The sequence below is a fragment of the Primulina huaijiensis genome, chromosome 2 (assembly GCF_012295235.1).
Source record: "Primulina huaijiensis isolate GDHJ02 chromosome 2, ASM1229523v2, whole genome shotgun sequence".
NCBI classification, from domain to species: Eukaryota; Viridiplantae; Streptophyta; class Magnoliopsida; order Lamiales; family Gesneriaceae; genus Primulina; species Primulina huaijiensis.
Window position 1 is genome coordinate 5755190 of NC_133307.1, and position 18154 is coordinate 5773343.

Here is an 18154-nt window from a genome sequence, read left to right on the forward strand (position 1 = left end):
TTTCATGGATGACCCAAATAAGAGATCCGTCTCACAAAATACGACTCGTGAGACTGTCTCACACAAGTTTTTGCCTAATATCAAATATTTCATTCCCTCCACCAATTTTGAAGTTGATTTTTTTTTTCCGATCATGAGTTCTTCTCTTTGAAACTTGTTGTTGATAGAAAAAAGAATATCATAGATTATTGCACATAAGATTTGGGTATGTTCATTTATTTTATAAAAAATATTTATTTTTCATATTACTCTATAAATTTCAAGAATTTCAACATAGTTGAGTTTTAATTAATTGATACTATTAGATGTCTGGATTTTTTTTTTCAGGTTATTCTTCAATCTCAACTATCAGAGATAAATATTTTAGTTGCAAATTTACTATACATTCCAAATATCAAAAAGTAAATGAAATTATATTAGATTGCTTGAATGAGCAGGACATGGACTTCATGGTTGAAAAAACACAATTTGGCAATCTGATTAAGTATGCTGCAAATTATAATTTATCTAGTCAAATTTTATGGTTTATGGTGATGAGACAAGTGTATGTAACAGATGATGATGAAAGGTGGTTTGTTGTGAATGATAAATCAATTAGGTTTTCTAGACTGGAGTATGCATTGATAACAGGGTTGGATTGTTCTAATAATTTTCTTGAAGAAGTACTAGGAGTTTTAGACTTTTGTGGTAGAAATTTTCAAGATAGTAATAAAATATCTGTAACGAAGTTGAAGGATTTGAAAAGTATGGATGAGTTGTTGAATATAGAGAGAGTGAAGATTGCTTGTTTGTACTTCATATGTGGTGTAATGTGACCTATAGCGCCAGTTAAGAATCATCAATTTGATAAAAATGTTCTTAGCTTGATAGATTATTTTATTATGTTTTTAATGAGTACTCTTGGGGTACAATAGATTTCAAAAGAGTTAGTTTGTGATTTGAAAAAAAAAAAAAAGTTGTATATTGAGCGAAAAAGTAGAAAAAGGAAGTCTTCGCACATTGGAACTCATGATATGATTGGGTTCATGTGACGTCCAAAAAGCTAACTACACGTAAACCGCATGCATGCAAATGGTTTAAATTGTTCGATAATAGGCTGGGAAAAGGAGACCGGGCACGACCAAGACAAAATAAATATTTTTCAATAAATATTTTCAAGGCTTATTAATATGATTAAATATGATTAAATTTTTTTCAAAAATGATAGAGTTCAAATTATTTTACGAGAAGAGCTCGATTTTATCCTGGAAGACGATTTTGGGCAAACGAGTGACTTTTAAAATATCAAATGCATTATTTTTGAAAACTAATTTTTATAAACTTTTATTTTTCAATTAAATAGGTGTTATTGGGCTCAATTTACCTAGGATGAGTTGTTCTAATTGCTCCTAAACTTGAAAACCCAAAACACAAGCCCATTATCATACAACTTAAAATCTATAAAATAAAAATCCTAGGTTTTTTGTACACATAGCAGCCGTAATCACACACACACAACACACAAAAATTCAAAATCCTTGAGGAGGAGAAAGCAAGGAGTCTTTATCGCCCGTTCGTCCTTCTTCGCGCCCTACGCCAACTATCGTATATTCGAGCGTTCTAAAACGCAAAGGCACGATTCTAAACTCCCTTGACGCATCATTCAATCCATAATATGTATGTTTTGTTTATTTTTTACATGACAAATATTGGAGTTCGAATTGCTTAACGTTTTGACTATTATTTTTAAAAGTTTTGAAAGTTTTTACATATATATGAATGTGATATGATTTTCAACGAGTATGTTGCCAACATAGGATGTTTAATGAGTGGAACATGGACAAATTAAGGTGGAAACGAGGGTTGGACTCGAGCTGGAAGGGCTGTGCACGAAGGAGGCTAGAATCCTAGGGTTTCTTTAAAGGAAGAAGGCTCGGCTTGGTCCATGGCTGGATGCGGCTCGGCCAGGGCTTGGGGAAAGGCCGTGCCGGTTGCGGTTCGGTGCTAGGAAGATTCCTAGCACGGCTAGGACTCTTGTACAGCCGGTAAGAGAAGAGCCCACGTGTGCAAGGACTATACCCATGCACGCGTGGAGTAGGCTTCTGAAGGAGGGTGCGTGGCTGGGCTAGCAGGGGTCTAAGCTGGTCTAGTAGGATCTAGGAAGGATGGTCAAGGGTCGGGTCAGGGGCTGGCTCGATGGTGGCTCGACCAAAGCATGAGGGAACTCACGCGGTTTGGTGCATGCGCAAAGGACTGGTCTCGTGGCTAGAGTTGGTGCGCTAGGTTAGGCTAGTTCAGAGAGGGTCCAGGAGGCTTGAGTGAGGGTCTGGTCCATGATGGTCCGGGGGTGGATCGATGAAATCAAGCCGTGGCTCAAGGGAGTTCGTCGAGGGTTTGAGTATAGGATTTAGGAAGAAAGGGTGCGAACCATGGACCACTGGGGTCGATTAATGGTTCACAAGGGTAATTTAGGTATGAAAAGTTCATAGTAAAAGTTTGGGATTAAAATATTAAAGTTTGAATTAAATCAGGAATTTAACGCTTCAAGAATTAGTAATTAAAAAATTAAATCAAAATCTTCGAATTTAAGCTAAATAAAAATATCAAAATCAAATTTAAGCTTAAATAATTATTTGGGATGGTCTAGAGTTAATAAAAGTAAGAAAAGTCAAAATCAAGAAATTTTACGAAAAAGGTTGGCAGCGTCCCGAAGGGATGTGAAATGATATATTATGATGATTTTGAGGAATTTATGATATTTTATGATTTATGATAAAACTGTGTAATTTTTACTGTAAAATGCTATTTTTGGAAAGTCATGATATTTTATGAATTAAAAGGAAAAGAAAAATGTTTTGAAGGATGTGAATTGACTGTGACAAATAGGATATAATATATGATTTTTGGGAATATCGAGAGGGAAAAAGCCCAGAGGGGGCCCGTTTAATAGAAAAAGCCTTAGAATGAGCCTGACGATCGTATTTTCATTTTTACGTCGATGCCCAATGCCCGTCCCCATGCCCAATGCCCGTCCCCATGTGCTTGTATATGTATTATTTGCTATTCATGTTTAGGACATGCTGAGTCATTATACTCACTAGGTTTGAATGCTGCATGTGATGATATTGAGGGAGGCGCTGACGCTTGAGTGGATCGAGACAGACAGTATACTCCCGAGAGACATTTATTTCCGCATTAGCTTGATAGTTAAAAGATTTTTGTTAATGATTTATTATAAATATTCTTTCATGCTTTATTTTGATGTTAGTTTATCTTGTTAAAGGTCAACGTAGGATTTTTGGTTAATTGACGATTTAAAGTTTTTAACGCACTTGAGATTCATATGTTACATTATTTAGATTTATGGAAATGTTAAGTTATTTTAAATAAGCAATCTTGAAAATTGATGTTTTTTTAAAAACAAAATTTGTAGGATTTTAAAGTTAAAAATCGAGGGTCGTTTCAGTTCATCTATCCACTACAGGTAAGTAAATATTTTTGCAATTTTCCATATGTTTGGAATATGGTTGATTATATGTGTTTTTATAACGAAGTAGAGCCTAAGTGGTGAGAGACCACACAATCACGATTTACTCGAAGATCATACAAAAGAAAAGATTCCTCAACAAAGGTAAAAAATTATATGTAATCCAACCACTCCATTAGTAGATGATGGACCACTCAACCACTACAATATCACATACCACTAAATATTGGTACACCAACTAAAAGATGTCGGCCACAACTGGCAAAAAAATTTACATGTTTGAAATCCGAATTTCAAATCCACCAAGACTTCTATATATATCAGGGCAGTAGGAAGATGAAAACATCATTCAATCTTTTCATTTTTCTTTCAAAAAAATATTGTAATATTTTCAGTTTATATATGTGTGTTGTAATTCCAGTTACGATAAGTAGTTATACACGTTTATTCTCTTCTACATGAGGTTACTATATAATAATAATATGTTGTATGTTTGAATAAAAGAAACGGCTTCCTACCTCTCTCATGTATTATTTTCAAAATTAAACTTTGTTAGGATCGATTAATATCGATAAAGTGTTTAGAAGGGGGTTGAATAAAGTGTTTAGAAGGGGTTGAATATACACTTCGGCTTTTTGAAATCTTTTTCAAATATGAATCAGTCCTTTGATAAACTGATCCTGAAATCTTGTGTGTCTATATCGATCAGATAACTAATAATAATGATGAAATAAACTGAAGGATATATTGGATATTTTGGCTAGGGTATCGTAATAACTGAATGAATAAAAATGATGCACACCGGGATTTTTATGGATGTTCAAAGACTTCAGATATTCCTACGTCACCCATTATATCTCAAGTATAGGTATTCACTAAAAGACTTTGACTAAATGAATTGTAATAATCAACTTCAGTTTAGACTTAAATACTGTCAAACTGAAACTCTTAGTGTCTCTTACAAAACTTATCAGTTGAAAACTGAATAGCTCTAATGATTAGCCTAAATGCTACAAATATATCAATGAATTGTGAGTTAATGATTGCGATTTGCAAACTGAACAGAAACTTAAAGATAAATTGTAATTGACTGAAAAACGGATTGATCTTTGTAGTTCGTTACTAATTATTGTTTTTCACTTGTTTCACTAACTTCTTCATGAACGAACTTCTCAGCTATTTATAATATACGATCCCAACGGTAACATTGAATGCATTAATTTATGATATCCATTGAGTCGTTTTTTAGTCCATATAGAAAACTTTTTCCGACAGAGATACGAGTATCAGACTGTTCTGCTCTTTTTTTTTTTTTTTTGCTTTGGTATGGAGTGTCAGTTTGTCTGCTAAGATTCAAATTACAGCTGATGACGTGGCTAACTGATCAGGAGTCAAATTTGTCGACTGATCAGTTCAGCTGGTCTATATCGGTTCTAACTGATGTCCTTCTAGTTTGACCGTACTGTTATCAGTTCTATTATTTCAGTTATGCTATATCAGTTTACATTCAATTCTACTCTTCAGTTCTTGATTCATTTGATTTATCAATTCGAGACTTATTAATATTTATGAGAAGTTAAGTTTATTTACTTCAGTTCTTAGTCTGTTTTAGTTAAGTCTCCTTCAGTTCTGAGATCAGTTGCGTTCTCTCAGTTTAGTTACTGGTTCAGTTTAGGTCTTCTGTTCAGTTACTGGTCAGTTTGTCAAACTCTGAAACTTATAAATTCCTACAAACTTTTTACCGTACAACCTGAGGTAGAAAACGATACAGGGTTGTGCTAAGTATTGTTAAAGATATCTATGTCAAGAACCATCTGTTGCGACTTGCGTGGTTAGGTTGAAGAGTAGTTTGTAAAACTCGGTGAACTCAACCCGACGGCATTTCGATCAAAAAGGTAAAATATAATTTATTTTACTAATATTCATGATATATAGGCTGAAAACATTATATAGACCTATGCATTTGAGCAGACTCAATAGATATAACAATGCAACGTACCGAAAAGAGAGCTCAAGAATTATTTTGAAAAGGTTTAAATAAAATTGAAAACTTAAACCAACTTTTAAGGAAATGGAACAAGGTTTAGATGAAACTAGTGTTTGAAAATTTATTTGAAATTTGTCCTTCTTTAACGTGTCCATAAAATAATTTATATTTAATCAATTAAATAAGTAGCATACGTATGACCTCTTAATCGATTATACACAGTAATAAGTCGATCAAATCATAAATCCAATTGTAACAATTTATCGATTGAAAATCATTCATTAATAGAATTTATATGATTTCAAAGTTACACACACACATATGTACATGTATCATAATGTAGAATAAAGCATACGAAGGGCAGAATAGTGAAACAGTAAACAGATTCATGTTCTAACTTCTAAACATCAACTCAGCTTAATAATGTGTGGCCTCTACAACAAAAAGAACGAAGTTGCTCGAAAACAGAAAAATGCAGACACTCGCTCGATCCCACAAATATCACAATTTTCGTCGACTCATAGTCTGAGTAGTCCTCGATTTGCATGATTCATCGGGTAGAGTCCAGATAATATCATCAAGATTGCTGCAGAATTTCTTGTAGAACTGCAGAACAAAAAATTTCATCTTCTGCTATCCATTTCATCCTACTGACAAAAAATGCAAGTGATGAGATAAGCAAATAACACCTTGAGATATTCATCAGCTTCTCCAGCGGCTTTCTGAATGTCAACCATGATAAATGTGGGAGCTATTTGAAATATCTGAGGAAATATCCACAGTGAAACAAAAAATATCAGGAAAACAACCTGCGTAATATGGAACTCTTAGAGAACATAGAACATCTGATTTCAAAAAACCAGATTCTAGAAATTTTAATCGTGAAACTGTTAATTCATTGGAGATGATCAAGAGACACGAAAACTAAATGATTTTTCAAACGGCAAATTTGCTTTCAAGAGATTCAAAAAAAGAGCAAGAATTCCCATGGTGGTCAAGTGATGAGAATGAATGAGTAACGTCACCTCCATAATTGCTGAGAAATGTGAGGTCCTGTTTGCTGAAAGGCCTTCTACTCTCATCTATAACAGAACAGTTTGAAATTCGATCCACGAAAGCGAGAAAATTGAGTTTTAGGGGGAAAATAAAAGTAAAAAAGTGTACCTTTGTAGATATACCTTATAGTTGCGTATATGGGTCTTAAAGCCCATTGATTGTGCAACAACTTCCATACTTGACAAAACAACGTTAGCCTCCTTTTGTGAAACAAATCGAGTCTGATGCTGAAGTGACTCCTGATCAAGGCAAGCAACATATGAAAATGGTGTTAGTGAATGCCGAATGGTAAAACTAGCGGAAAATAATTGTGCTCCAAAGTGAAACATAACTGCCATTAAAATACACAACAAATCGCTGCACTTTGTTTTGGAATTTCATCTATATGACTGAAAATGCACATTGTACTTGATAAGCAGCATTTCAAGAAATGCAGTTTATGTTAGAAACTATAATAACAGTCGGTTTTCTAGAGTTCTCATCCAGATTTTAATTTTCATTTATTAAATTTTGAAATAGTATAATTATATACAAATAGAAAATATATTACAAAACAGGGCATATGCGGTTTATCCATGATAGCCATCCATGAAAAGCTCATAATACAACAATCATCTCTTCATATAAGTGAAAATACTTCGAACTAAATCCGTGAAAATTTTCCTTCAACTAAATCACAATAAAGTTACATAAAAAGTATCATAACTCTAATAATAGCATGTTAGGTTTCATAATATGTTGTTTAATTCCTAGCATAAATCTTCTTCAGCAACTCAAAAAACAACAATACCTAACAAACTTGGAAAACATTTTCAGAAACATTTGAAAACCGCTCACAAAATTTAAGAGTTGAAACTAGTAGAAAGAACAACCAAACATTGCCGAATATTTTACCTTCCTGCGGTCGAACAATGATGCCAAGTTTAATCCTTGCGACAGAATAATCATATCAAATGCATTAAGAGCAAGAGGCCCCATATCCTCTTGACTTTGTTGCTCGGTAGGCAATTCTTCCTACAGAACAAGATATTGCCGCTCTTGAGAAATAAATAAAACAGACAGAAATATCAAAGATAATATTACTTGTGCATTTTACTAAGCAAAGCTCTATACATTCATAGAAGGATCATTATGTCTGGTGCAAATAAAAAGCCATGATTTAAAACATCATTCATTAAATCACACATCAACAACCATCTCAAGTCCTTACTCCGTATTACATGTTTAATGTGCCATGACTATACTTTCTGGCCTCATTCTGCAAACTGGACAAATCTTTTGTTACACGGAGTTTTATTTAAAGTAGGAAGACTATTTTTCACACTCTGAACATACAAAAAGATGTTAACTAATTAATAATAAAATAAAAAAAAGGATGGGTATTTATGAAACCTTTTAAGTACTTTTTACAATCTATGAATCATGGCAACGTGGTCAAGCTTAAGAATACTACTATGACTGTGTTGTTTTGTGGGTCACTTGAACATGAACAGCAAATCTAAACCTTGTGATTGTGCTTGAATCTAAAATCATGATCAGTTCTTATATGGAAAACTGTTTGTTATGTTTAGTAAAACGCTCATGAATCATTAACATTTAATGCTGGACTAAAAGAAAACAAGGGATCTGTCCCACCATCACTCAAAGAAGGCAAATAAGTATTAACGGCGCTAATTTAATTCTAAAGAGGCTACCATGTATTAACAACATTATATTCTAAATTATAACAACATAAATATTGTAAATTCGAAATCTTTCAAAAACTTACATTTTGTTAGTCAATGAGTTATATAAAAAAATAATAAAACATTACATTAGCTAAAGAAAGACTAAAGACACGAATTGTATTTTGAGAAAAAAAATTAATATATTTAAATACAAGAATTGAAAATAAAGTAAATAAATACTTCATTCACCCCTTCTAAGGATGACAATGGGCCGGGACGGGTTTGGAGATGGGGATAATAAGCTCATATCCATCGCGAACTACTTCAGAGATTTTAAAAAATACCCAAACCAGAACCAAACCCAAAAAATCGGGGATCTCATCCACGTTTCAAGTTTCCCCGCGGGGCCCAAACCCGTGGGGAAAGTTGTTATCCCTAACCTGTTCTATGCCCAAGATATATTTGCTTAAAATAGTGAACTAAGAAAACTTCATTTACAACAATTTTATTAAATGAAGATTCATTTCCTTAAATTAATAATTGAAATATCACTATTTTATTTCAGAAAAGGGTAAAAAATACAACACTCTAAATTAATCTTCAGTGTCATCTATCATCATAATCATTATCCCGTCATTTTTTTAGAATTAAATTTGCTAAGGTTCGAAGCTATTAACAGAAAATTTGAATTCGTTTTTATTGTATATTTATATTTTAAGATAATATTTTTCTTATTATCATTTGAAAAGTAAAATCATGTACACTACTGATGAATTCTATATATTGGACATTAAAAATTTACCAAATTTGAATTAGAATAAAATATAAATACTTAAGTATAATAATGTTTTTCAATTCAATTGATTATTATTATAAGGTTATCAATAAATTAGATTCATACCGTGCCTAACTTTTTCCTCTTTTTGTTAATTAAAAACAATAAAATTTAACATCACAAAATGGTGAGGCATGAGATAATAAATAATAATGAGATAGTAATAACAATGGATAATCAATTCTTATTAACCATTAATCGAGATGGTCAAATAGCGACTTATGATACACAAAAACTCATGTGAGACGGTCTCACGTGTCAATTTTATCATAACTTAATTGTTTTACAATTGTAAATAGCACAAAGATAGAAATTTAGAATTTTAATATAAAATATAGAAAATTAATTTTAGACTATTTTCTCCCTCTCACTTAAATTCTAATATGTATATATTATTTGCACAACTGGTGATTCATTGCACCAGCATTAACTTCCAATTTAGTGATGGTAACGTTATACTAAGAATTATTTTGGGGAATATCTTGCTCTTACTCTTTTTTGACTCATTTGTATCATTTTTAAAAACATGTTCATAATAATTTTACCTATATACCATTTGACTCTAATTTTTTTTTTTTGCATATAATAGATGCTGTCATTGGGTTTTTTTAGAAAAATAAGCCGAAAAATTATCATTTATGATAACATATGTGAATAAGCTCAAAATATATTATATTTTTTTGTTCAAATTAAGTGTTTATTATTTTTTTTAATTTAATGTTTGATTATCCTTTTTTCAATATAATTGTCATTATATGTGTGTGTAAATAACTCTACAGATGCAAAATAAATTGTCATGAAATTATTGTCATAATTGAGTACTATTTGATAATATATAAATATGGAGACTTAAATAAAATATAATCTATGAGAGTATTTAAAATAATTAATCATTCAATTTATTTTATTTATTATCAAAATTAGCGGGAAAAACTAATGAAAAAATTGATTGATTTTCTACATATTTTTTTTTCATTTTAGCAACTGTACAGAAATAATTTTCTAGTACCATATAATCCAATGTATGTGGATGAACGATTCATTTGTCCACACTTTTATAGGTACTTCTGATTCAAATTTATTAATTTTTTGATTAATAATATTTAAATTCACCATTAAATATTGGTTTATAAAATATTATATTTGTTCATGCATTTAGAAATTAATTAATAGTTTGACAAAACAAATTTAAAATTTTGATTAAATATAATTTTATTTTCAATTCAAATTGTTTTATTTAATTTAAAAGTAATAATGATTATTTTAATTTGGTTGTTTTTTATTTGTCAATATATTAATTTAGAATTTATTTGAATGACTCTTCATTTAAAGCAGAGTCATTCAAAGCACTCAGATACTTTATCATGGGTCCTTCGTATATATAATTTTTTGAAGTTTTTTTTTAAATTTATTTTTAATAATTCATTAAATGTATTCAAATGATAGTGAAATAACACAATAAATAATGTAATTAATTTAATTTAGAATTTAAATGAAAGTTCAAGAAAATTATTAAAATGGAAAAAATGAAATATGAGTTAATTAAATATATTATAATGAAATAAAGACAAAGGAAGAAAGTCAAAATCACAAAATCATAACCATAAAGTGTGGTTAATTAGTATTAATTAATAGACTAAATGTGAAATTACCACATATTTTACTTAATAATGGAAATAAGTAAACATGTGAAGGGTAATTATATCTATTCACAATTGAAAAACTTTTCCATTATCCACACTTTTATAGGTATATAGATATAGATAAGCCAATATATAGTAAACAAGTATCATCATAAGGAGATCTTTTAGGTTAATTTTGGTTGCTTGGATGGGATTGGATTATAATTCCATCAAATGTCTTGTTGCGATTTTATTTACTGATAATTTCTCACACATCAATCAAATCATTAATTATTTATCCCACATCAACTGAATCATTAACTACAAAATTATAACATTACCTTTCATCTATTTATTTATTTATTTTTACTAATTATTGAAAATGATAAAAAATTAATCATATCATCTTATCTCAAATTTAATTCAAACCAAACATATTATTATTTATTCAATTATATTCCACATCCCAATATTATTTATCTATATAATCCTATCAAATCTCATCTATATGGACCCCTAGTGCTTCAAAACAAATATCTACAACACAAAATAGCAGCCCAAGCCTAAAATGCTTCTCAACAGCCAAGTTAAATTTGCATACAGCTACAGCATTTCGAATAAATTCCTGCAGTTGCAGAAACAAAGCGAAAGAACCGCTGACCTCTGGATCATCAAAAGCTGCATCAACATCATCTAAATTAATGTCTTCAATTTCAGGAAGTTTGACTGGAATATAATTCCTTTTAAACCACACATCATTTCGGATGTCTTCAATTCGAATCCGCTGCACAAATTATTCACACAAGGAAATGAAGAGATTAGCGCTGACCAAATGTACTTTCTTCAGATTCACAAATAACAAAGTACATATTAATGGTTATTGATGAACAAACACTTACATGTTTGTAGAAAAGCTCGGTAGATTTATAAATACAGAGAAATACACAAGTTCAACAATAGGAATCTTAGCAGCTATATTTTATTTTGTAACCTCGTCTTTTTACCGAAAGTCTCAGTTTCCCAGCAAAATGATAGATTAAAGCTATAACAACACCTCGATATGTGACATGCGAAGTTGCATATGGATCATAACATTAACAACATGAGCATTTATCAAGGAAAAGACTTTGAATTAAGAATAAATAGCAAGGCACAAAGAATCTTAACCCCAAAACTCAATTCAATGTGTTGCGATAAATAAATACAACTTAGAAAGAAGAAAACACTCACTGTTTCAGGATTCGGGTCTAAAATTCGATGGATCAAGGACCTCGCTCCAACTGGGAACCAAGATGGACAAGAAAACTCTGCTTTCTCAATCTGAATAAAGTATTTAGGAAAGTTATAATAGAAATATATTATGTAGCATTAGACATTCCTACACACAGCAAATATTTAAAGCCCCCGTATGTCATACATGGTATCTTTTGTATAATTATGTCCTCCACAATAAGAGTAAACTATATAGACATGATAATTAATAAAGTCCACGTCACATTATGGATAGATACCTTGCCATAAAGTGTTGTAAGATCGATCTCATCAAATGGCAGATACCCCGCCATCAGAACATACAGGATCACACCACATGACCATGTATCCGCACAAGCACCATTATAACCCTTATGACTAAGAACTTGTAACACAAACACCAAAATAAAACATAAATGATTCTCAATATTTGATAGTTAATTGAATCAGAAAAAAAAAACTCAATCAATAACCTCTGGCGCAACATAATTAGGTGTTCCGCAGGTTGTCCGGAGAAGGTCGACTCCCTGTGAAAAACATTGTCATCAGCACCATTTATTTAATTTTCATGTGTTAAACTTTTCTCATTTTACAGATAATATTTATCAAAGATCTCACTTCTGCAGGTAATGCGCTGAGCCCAAAATCAGATATTTTAAGATTTCCTTGTGAATCTAGTAATAGATTTTCAGGCTGCAAGCAAGTAACATGGAAGTGAATTCTCAGTTCAATGAATAACTCTAAGATTTCTTTTATACATGTCCGTGAACACCTTCAAGTCTCTGTGATAGACTCCCTTGCTGTGGCAATAATCCACGCCATCAATGAGCTGCTGGAAGTATCTTCGAGATTCAGATTCACTGAGCCGCCCATGGTGAACCTAGATCATAGATTTTGTGTAAAATTTATCACACGACCACATAATGTTCCAGAAGCAATTGCTCTCAAAGTGAAATGTACCTAGTTAAATGAACTCACAATTTTATCAAACAATTCACCACCGGTGATAAATTCCAAGATGATGTAAATCTTTCTGCGGCTTGCTATGACCTAATAGGAATAAATTCCAGTTAATCATACCAATCAGCGAGAAACCATCCAACAAAAGAACCTCAAAGATTCTGGTTCCAATCTCGTTATAAAACAACTTAAAATTTATACTCTTGATTCTGAGTCATGCCTCGTGTAAACGAACAACATGAGGATGTCTAACACGCTTCATTATAGATATCTCTCTCTTTATCTGCAAGACGAGAATGACAATCTGGTTAATCATAAATTTTAGATCGGCTAACTGCAATACTTTTAGGGACATCCAAAGCAAAAAATAACAGAACTCCAGTCTGTGCACTAAATTCTATATAAAGTTATCAACTTTGGAAATTAAACATATGGACAACTTTGACGAGAATCCTGAAAATCTCCGATTCATGAAATTCTTACCTAATTTTGCAGGTTAAACTTCAAATTCTAAGAAATTCTCAACCCTCGGCAATTTGATATAATCCAAAAGAAACAAAAAATAACCAGAAAGGGAATCATAAACAATTAAAGAAACACTAATTCAGCCTAAACTTCTCCTCCATTTAGCTCATAGTAACTGCGAAAATTCCTTTCTTATCAGTCCAAAACTCCAGAGAACTTCAAAAAGCCAAAAAAAAAATAATAACAAAGAAACTGGAAAGCACCCAGTTCCTTCCAGAATCCAACCAAAACAATTTCAACAAAACACAAATCTAACGAACAAAAAACATAAAAAAAAATCCCGAAGAGTAAAAAAAAGCCGACCTGATCAACCATCTTGTGTTTGATGATGGTGGAGCGATCGAGCACTTTCATGGCCACGCTTTCTCCCGTCTCTGTATTCTGAGCAAACCGCACTTTTGCAAACGTCCCTTCTCCAATTGTCCTCCCCACCTCATACTTCCCAACTTTTCTTATCACCATTTTCACCTTCATCAATCGCTTTAAGTTTTCACCATTTATTTCTCAAAAGGAAAATATATTTTTCTCGTATAATTTGGGTCTCTGATGACTTTATTGTTGATTGCTAGTGTAAATTTCGATCAATTCCCAGAAAATTCGCTCAGAAAAATAAAGAGAATTTCCCAAGTGGGTTCGGAAATCGGAAGAGAGAATTAATCAGAGAATAAAATAAAGTAAAGCAGTTCAAAATGGAGATGGCGATTGATACTGGGCCTCCATTCAGCAATGAGTGGAAAATGGTTTACTATCGCGATCATTTCGGCAAAAGAAAATTCTCCTCTCGTTATTCTTGTTGTAATTTTTCCAAATGGAAGGATGGCGGTGAGCTTAACGTTCAGTGTGCAATCGGCGGTCCGCCGTACCTTTGGGCGGCGCGCTGGGTGGCGTATTTTGGAGTAGAACCCGTACCTACACAGCACCAAACAGCTGTGTTAAATTGTCTTTTGAACGAAGTGCAATCAAGTTATATAATATTCAATTTAACTGGTAAATATAAATATGGTAAAATAATAGAACATGAACATAAAAATATTAAATAAATCTTTTTAAAAAACTTATATATATTATGACAAAAACTTATGCGAGACGGTCTCACGGGTCGTATTTTGTGAGACGGATCTCTTATTTGGGTCATCCATGAAAAAGTATTAATTTTTATTATAAGAGTATTACTTTTTATTATAAGAGTATCGGTAAGGTTGACCCGTCTCACAAATAAAGATTCGTGAGATCGTCTCACAAGTGATCTACTCATATATTATTTAAAATTGTTTTTAAATTTTTATTTCATGAAACTTTTAAATTCGTGTATGATTTTGTTATTTATATACATGGATGTCATCTTTATATTATATTTTATGTTAGTCATCGTCTTATTTCATAAATGAAGCATTAAATATTTTTAAAATGTTATATTTTGGAGTTCTAATTTTAATTTTATTAATTTTCCATCTTAATAAATAAAATTTCCAGATCTTGATATCTGTAAGAAGTTGATATTGAAGTTAGTATTGAGAAAGTAGCCTACATAAGATTCACAAATAAACTGTCTCATATGTCAATTTTGTGAGACATATTTTTAATCTGATTATACATATAAAACAATATTATTTTTTATTATAAATATGAATCGGTCAACGTGTCTCACAAGATAATTTATGGGATTCATCTATCAATAGAAAGAAATTGTAGATCTTGATTCGTTTGAATTTGATTTTTGAAGATTAAGATCACACAATACAAGTTGTTATATAATAATTAGTGCAAATATGGGATAGAGCAACACCGATTGAAAAAAGTCAAGAAATTGATTATATAACATTTATATATGTTTTTAGAACATAATTTTAGTATTGATTTTCATATGGATATATACAGTACACACAAGACATCCACATTGTGTTTATTAATTATAAGACATATCATTCTTAAAAAAAAAAAAAAAAAAACAANTCAAAATCGTCGGATCGACGGTTCAAAAAAGCCCGGCCCTTAACTGTAACATTCTTTAACGATTTCAGTTACGGTTCATGAATCGTCAGTTACGTATGTGATTAACCAACGGTTACTGTCCAACCCATATAATTTTTAAATAATTTAAAATTTCGAATATAAATTATATTTTTTAAAATCATTTTTAACCAAAAAAAATTATTTTACATTTAGAGAAAAATAATTTGAAAAGCTTCCATTCCTGTGAATTATACATATACTTTTTAATAGTAGAGAATCAAAATTGATATCTTATAGGATTGATTGAAGTGTTTAGAATGAGGTTGAATAAACACTTATTAAAATTTCTTTGTTTAATGATAATTCAGTCTGATTAGAAACTGAACTTGGTATTGTCAAAGCAATTAGGCTGGAGTATATTTCAAATGAACAACAAGCAGCTGACATCTTCACCAAGCCATTACCTGAGACTAAGTTTTCTTATTTTCGCAATATTCTTGGTTTAATTGATTTGTCTTAATTACATTATATTATGTCAGTTAGTATTGTTAGTCAGTTGTTATCAGTGAGGTTGCAAAAAATATAACAGTGAACTTAATAAATAAAAATGAATCGAAATAGTAATTTTATTGATAATATCTATATGCTATTACACGGTTTAACTCTATTTCTACTGCACTTATCCAATCAGATAACCATAAGGACATTTCCTTGGAAATTCTTCTAAAATCCTCTATGAAGGCGATTTTATCCAGTATCCTATACTCCTTGATAAGCATAAGGTAGTAGAGACCTTCATCAGTTACAAGGTCTGAAGTATGAATGATTGAAAGACGTCGCTTATATTTGACTTCAGTTGTCTTCTGTTCATCAGTAGCAACTAATATATCTCTCTGGATAGTTCGAAGACCATAAATCTTCGTCCAGGTGGATATTACTTTATCGAAGACTATCTTTTTTCCAAGTCTCCACAAATGAAAGCCTTTCTGAAGAATTGGGCTTATTGGAACTGCTTGCTTTGTCCATCTGTGCTTGATCAATATTACATGCTGAAATATTATGTATCTGATAAGTTTGATCTTATTTATAGACATATTATAACTGAAAAAACAGAAGAAGTTGAAGAGACATAAGTCAAGCAGATGCAATTAATTCATCGAGGACGAGATTCTCTTACCTCTTTTTTACTTATATGCATTTATTAAGGGGGAATGTCGATTTTAAATTAGTTAACTGATAAGACAATAGTCAATTGGTCTTCAACTAAACTGACTCAGTTCTCGACTGATCAATCAGTTATTGACCTAACTGATCTTATCAAATAAGATAAAAATTCCACATTAATTGATGTGACTGTCAAATTTAAGCATTTAATTTTGTAAATCATTATATAGTAATTGAACACCTGGCCCCACGTTGTCCAAGCAATTTCTACTTACGCTTACACACCACGTTCATACGTTTTAACTCAATTAATCTTAGACTGACATGTGTCCAAAAAATTGGAACAGTCACCAACATAAGAAATGAACCCGCTTCATTTAAGTTCTTTATGAGCATTTCTATTCTCAAGAGCATATTATACACAAAGCCTTTTTTCGCAGATCCTCAAACAACTCAGAAATGGCAAGTCAAGTTCCTGCTTACATTCTCAATTCCATGGCTATCGACTTTGACTCGGTCCTTTCTATAAAAGATGAAGTCATTCGAAGTGTTTTTCTAAAATTGGAAGCAGCTGGATTGAAGAAATTTCTTGGGTCATCAACTCAGGAAATCTATTCAAAGGAGATTCAAGACTTTTATGACAACAGCTTCATCTCTGCTGATGGGAAACTCACAACGACTGTCAACAGCAAGTTGCTGATTATTGATGAAGAATCCTTCAGCACCATCTTCCAACTGCCTTCGGATGATCTTTCTCACTTTTTTGAAGTGAAAGTTACTGATATTGAGGATATGCTAACACTTCTATCTGCTGATGGGAATAAGATAAAAGTTTTTGATCCCAAAAATGAGCTGAAATATAAGTATCAGCTACTGGCAGATATAGTGGCCAAGGGTGTCCTAGCCAAGGCAGGCTCTTTTGCTGCCCTAACCCTTGAGAAATTCCAAATCATGGCTGCTGTGGTAAATGGTCGTAGACTGAACTGGTCAGGCATTTTGTTCAACATTCTGAAGAACGTGGTTCAGCCGACCAAACAGTCCAAAGGATATGCCGTACCAATCAGCTTCATTTTGAAGAGTAAATGTTTGGTGGATGACTCAGCTGAGAAGTCATCCTGATCTGAATCTGGCCGGGCATGATGTGCAAACGATTGGAAGGAGGTTCAAGGAAGCATCGCGTCAACTCATGAGCAATCGAGAAGAGCTTGCAAGCAAGGTTCCAAGCCTCGAAGGGTTAGTGATGCATGGAAATAATCTTGAAGGCCATAGGATCGTTGTGCGAGTGTTAAATGAAGATGAAGGCAGAACACTCGGTGCCCGAGCGGTAAAATCCTACCGCCCGAGCACCACATTAACTGTCCAGGCGGGGAACTCCAATGCACTCGGCGCCCGAGCGGTAAAATCTTACCGCCCGAGCGCGAACTGTCCTGAATACACCGCGCTCGAGCGGTAGAATCTCGCGCCCGAGCGCGCCGCCATACGGATTGTAGATATGGAAACCATAGATTGCAATTTTGTTGCATTTTATTATATATTCCATTGTAAACACGAATTTGAACAATTAGATATTGATTTTTATAATATTTTTGAGTTTTTATCTCAAATTTCAAAGCTTGGCTTTGTATACACCTTCGTGTGTTTCTCAAATCAAACTTATCAAAGCTTAAT

General features: G+C 32.2%; 1 protein-coding gene across 5 annotated transcripts; it reads right to left on the reverse strand.

Moving 5' to 3' along the window:
- Positions 1-5712: 5712 nt before the first annotated feature.
- Positions 5713-14305, reverse strand: LOC140965795 (CBL-interacting serine/threonine-protein kinase 8-like). 5 transcript variants are annotated; one of them, XM_073426010.1, is made up of 14 exons: positions 13673-14305; positions 13046-13127; positions 12863-12934; positions 12657-12764; positions 12503-12577; positions 12355-12411; positions 12145-12267; positions 11864-11953; positions 11295-11417; positions 7404-7523; positions 6632-6748; positions 6479-6535; positions 6143-6217; positions 5713-6059 (listed from the first exon to the last, which is right to left on the reverse strand). In XM_073426010.1, the coding sequence occupies exons 2-14, from the start codon at positions 13082-13084 to the stop codon at positions 5955-5957; spliced, it is 1161 nt and encodes a 386-aa protein (XP_073282111.1). In that variant the 5' UTR covers positions 13085-13127; positions 13673-14305; the 3' UTR covers positions 5713-5954. The 5 variants fall into 5 exon arrangements, 4 of the variants coding, with proteins under 4 accessions (XP_073282111.1, XP_073282084.1, XP_073282094.1 ...); XM_073425983.1 differs by having other exon boundaries at positions 13065-13127; positions 13673-14304; XM_073425993.1 differs by lacking the exon at positions 12863-12934 and having other exon boundaries at positions 13065-13127; positions 13673-14304.
- Positions 14306-18154: the final 3849 nt, after the last annotated feature.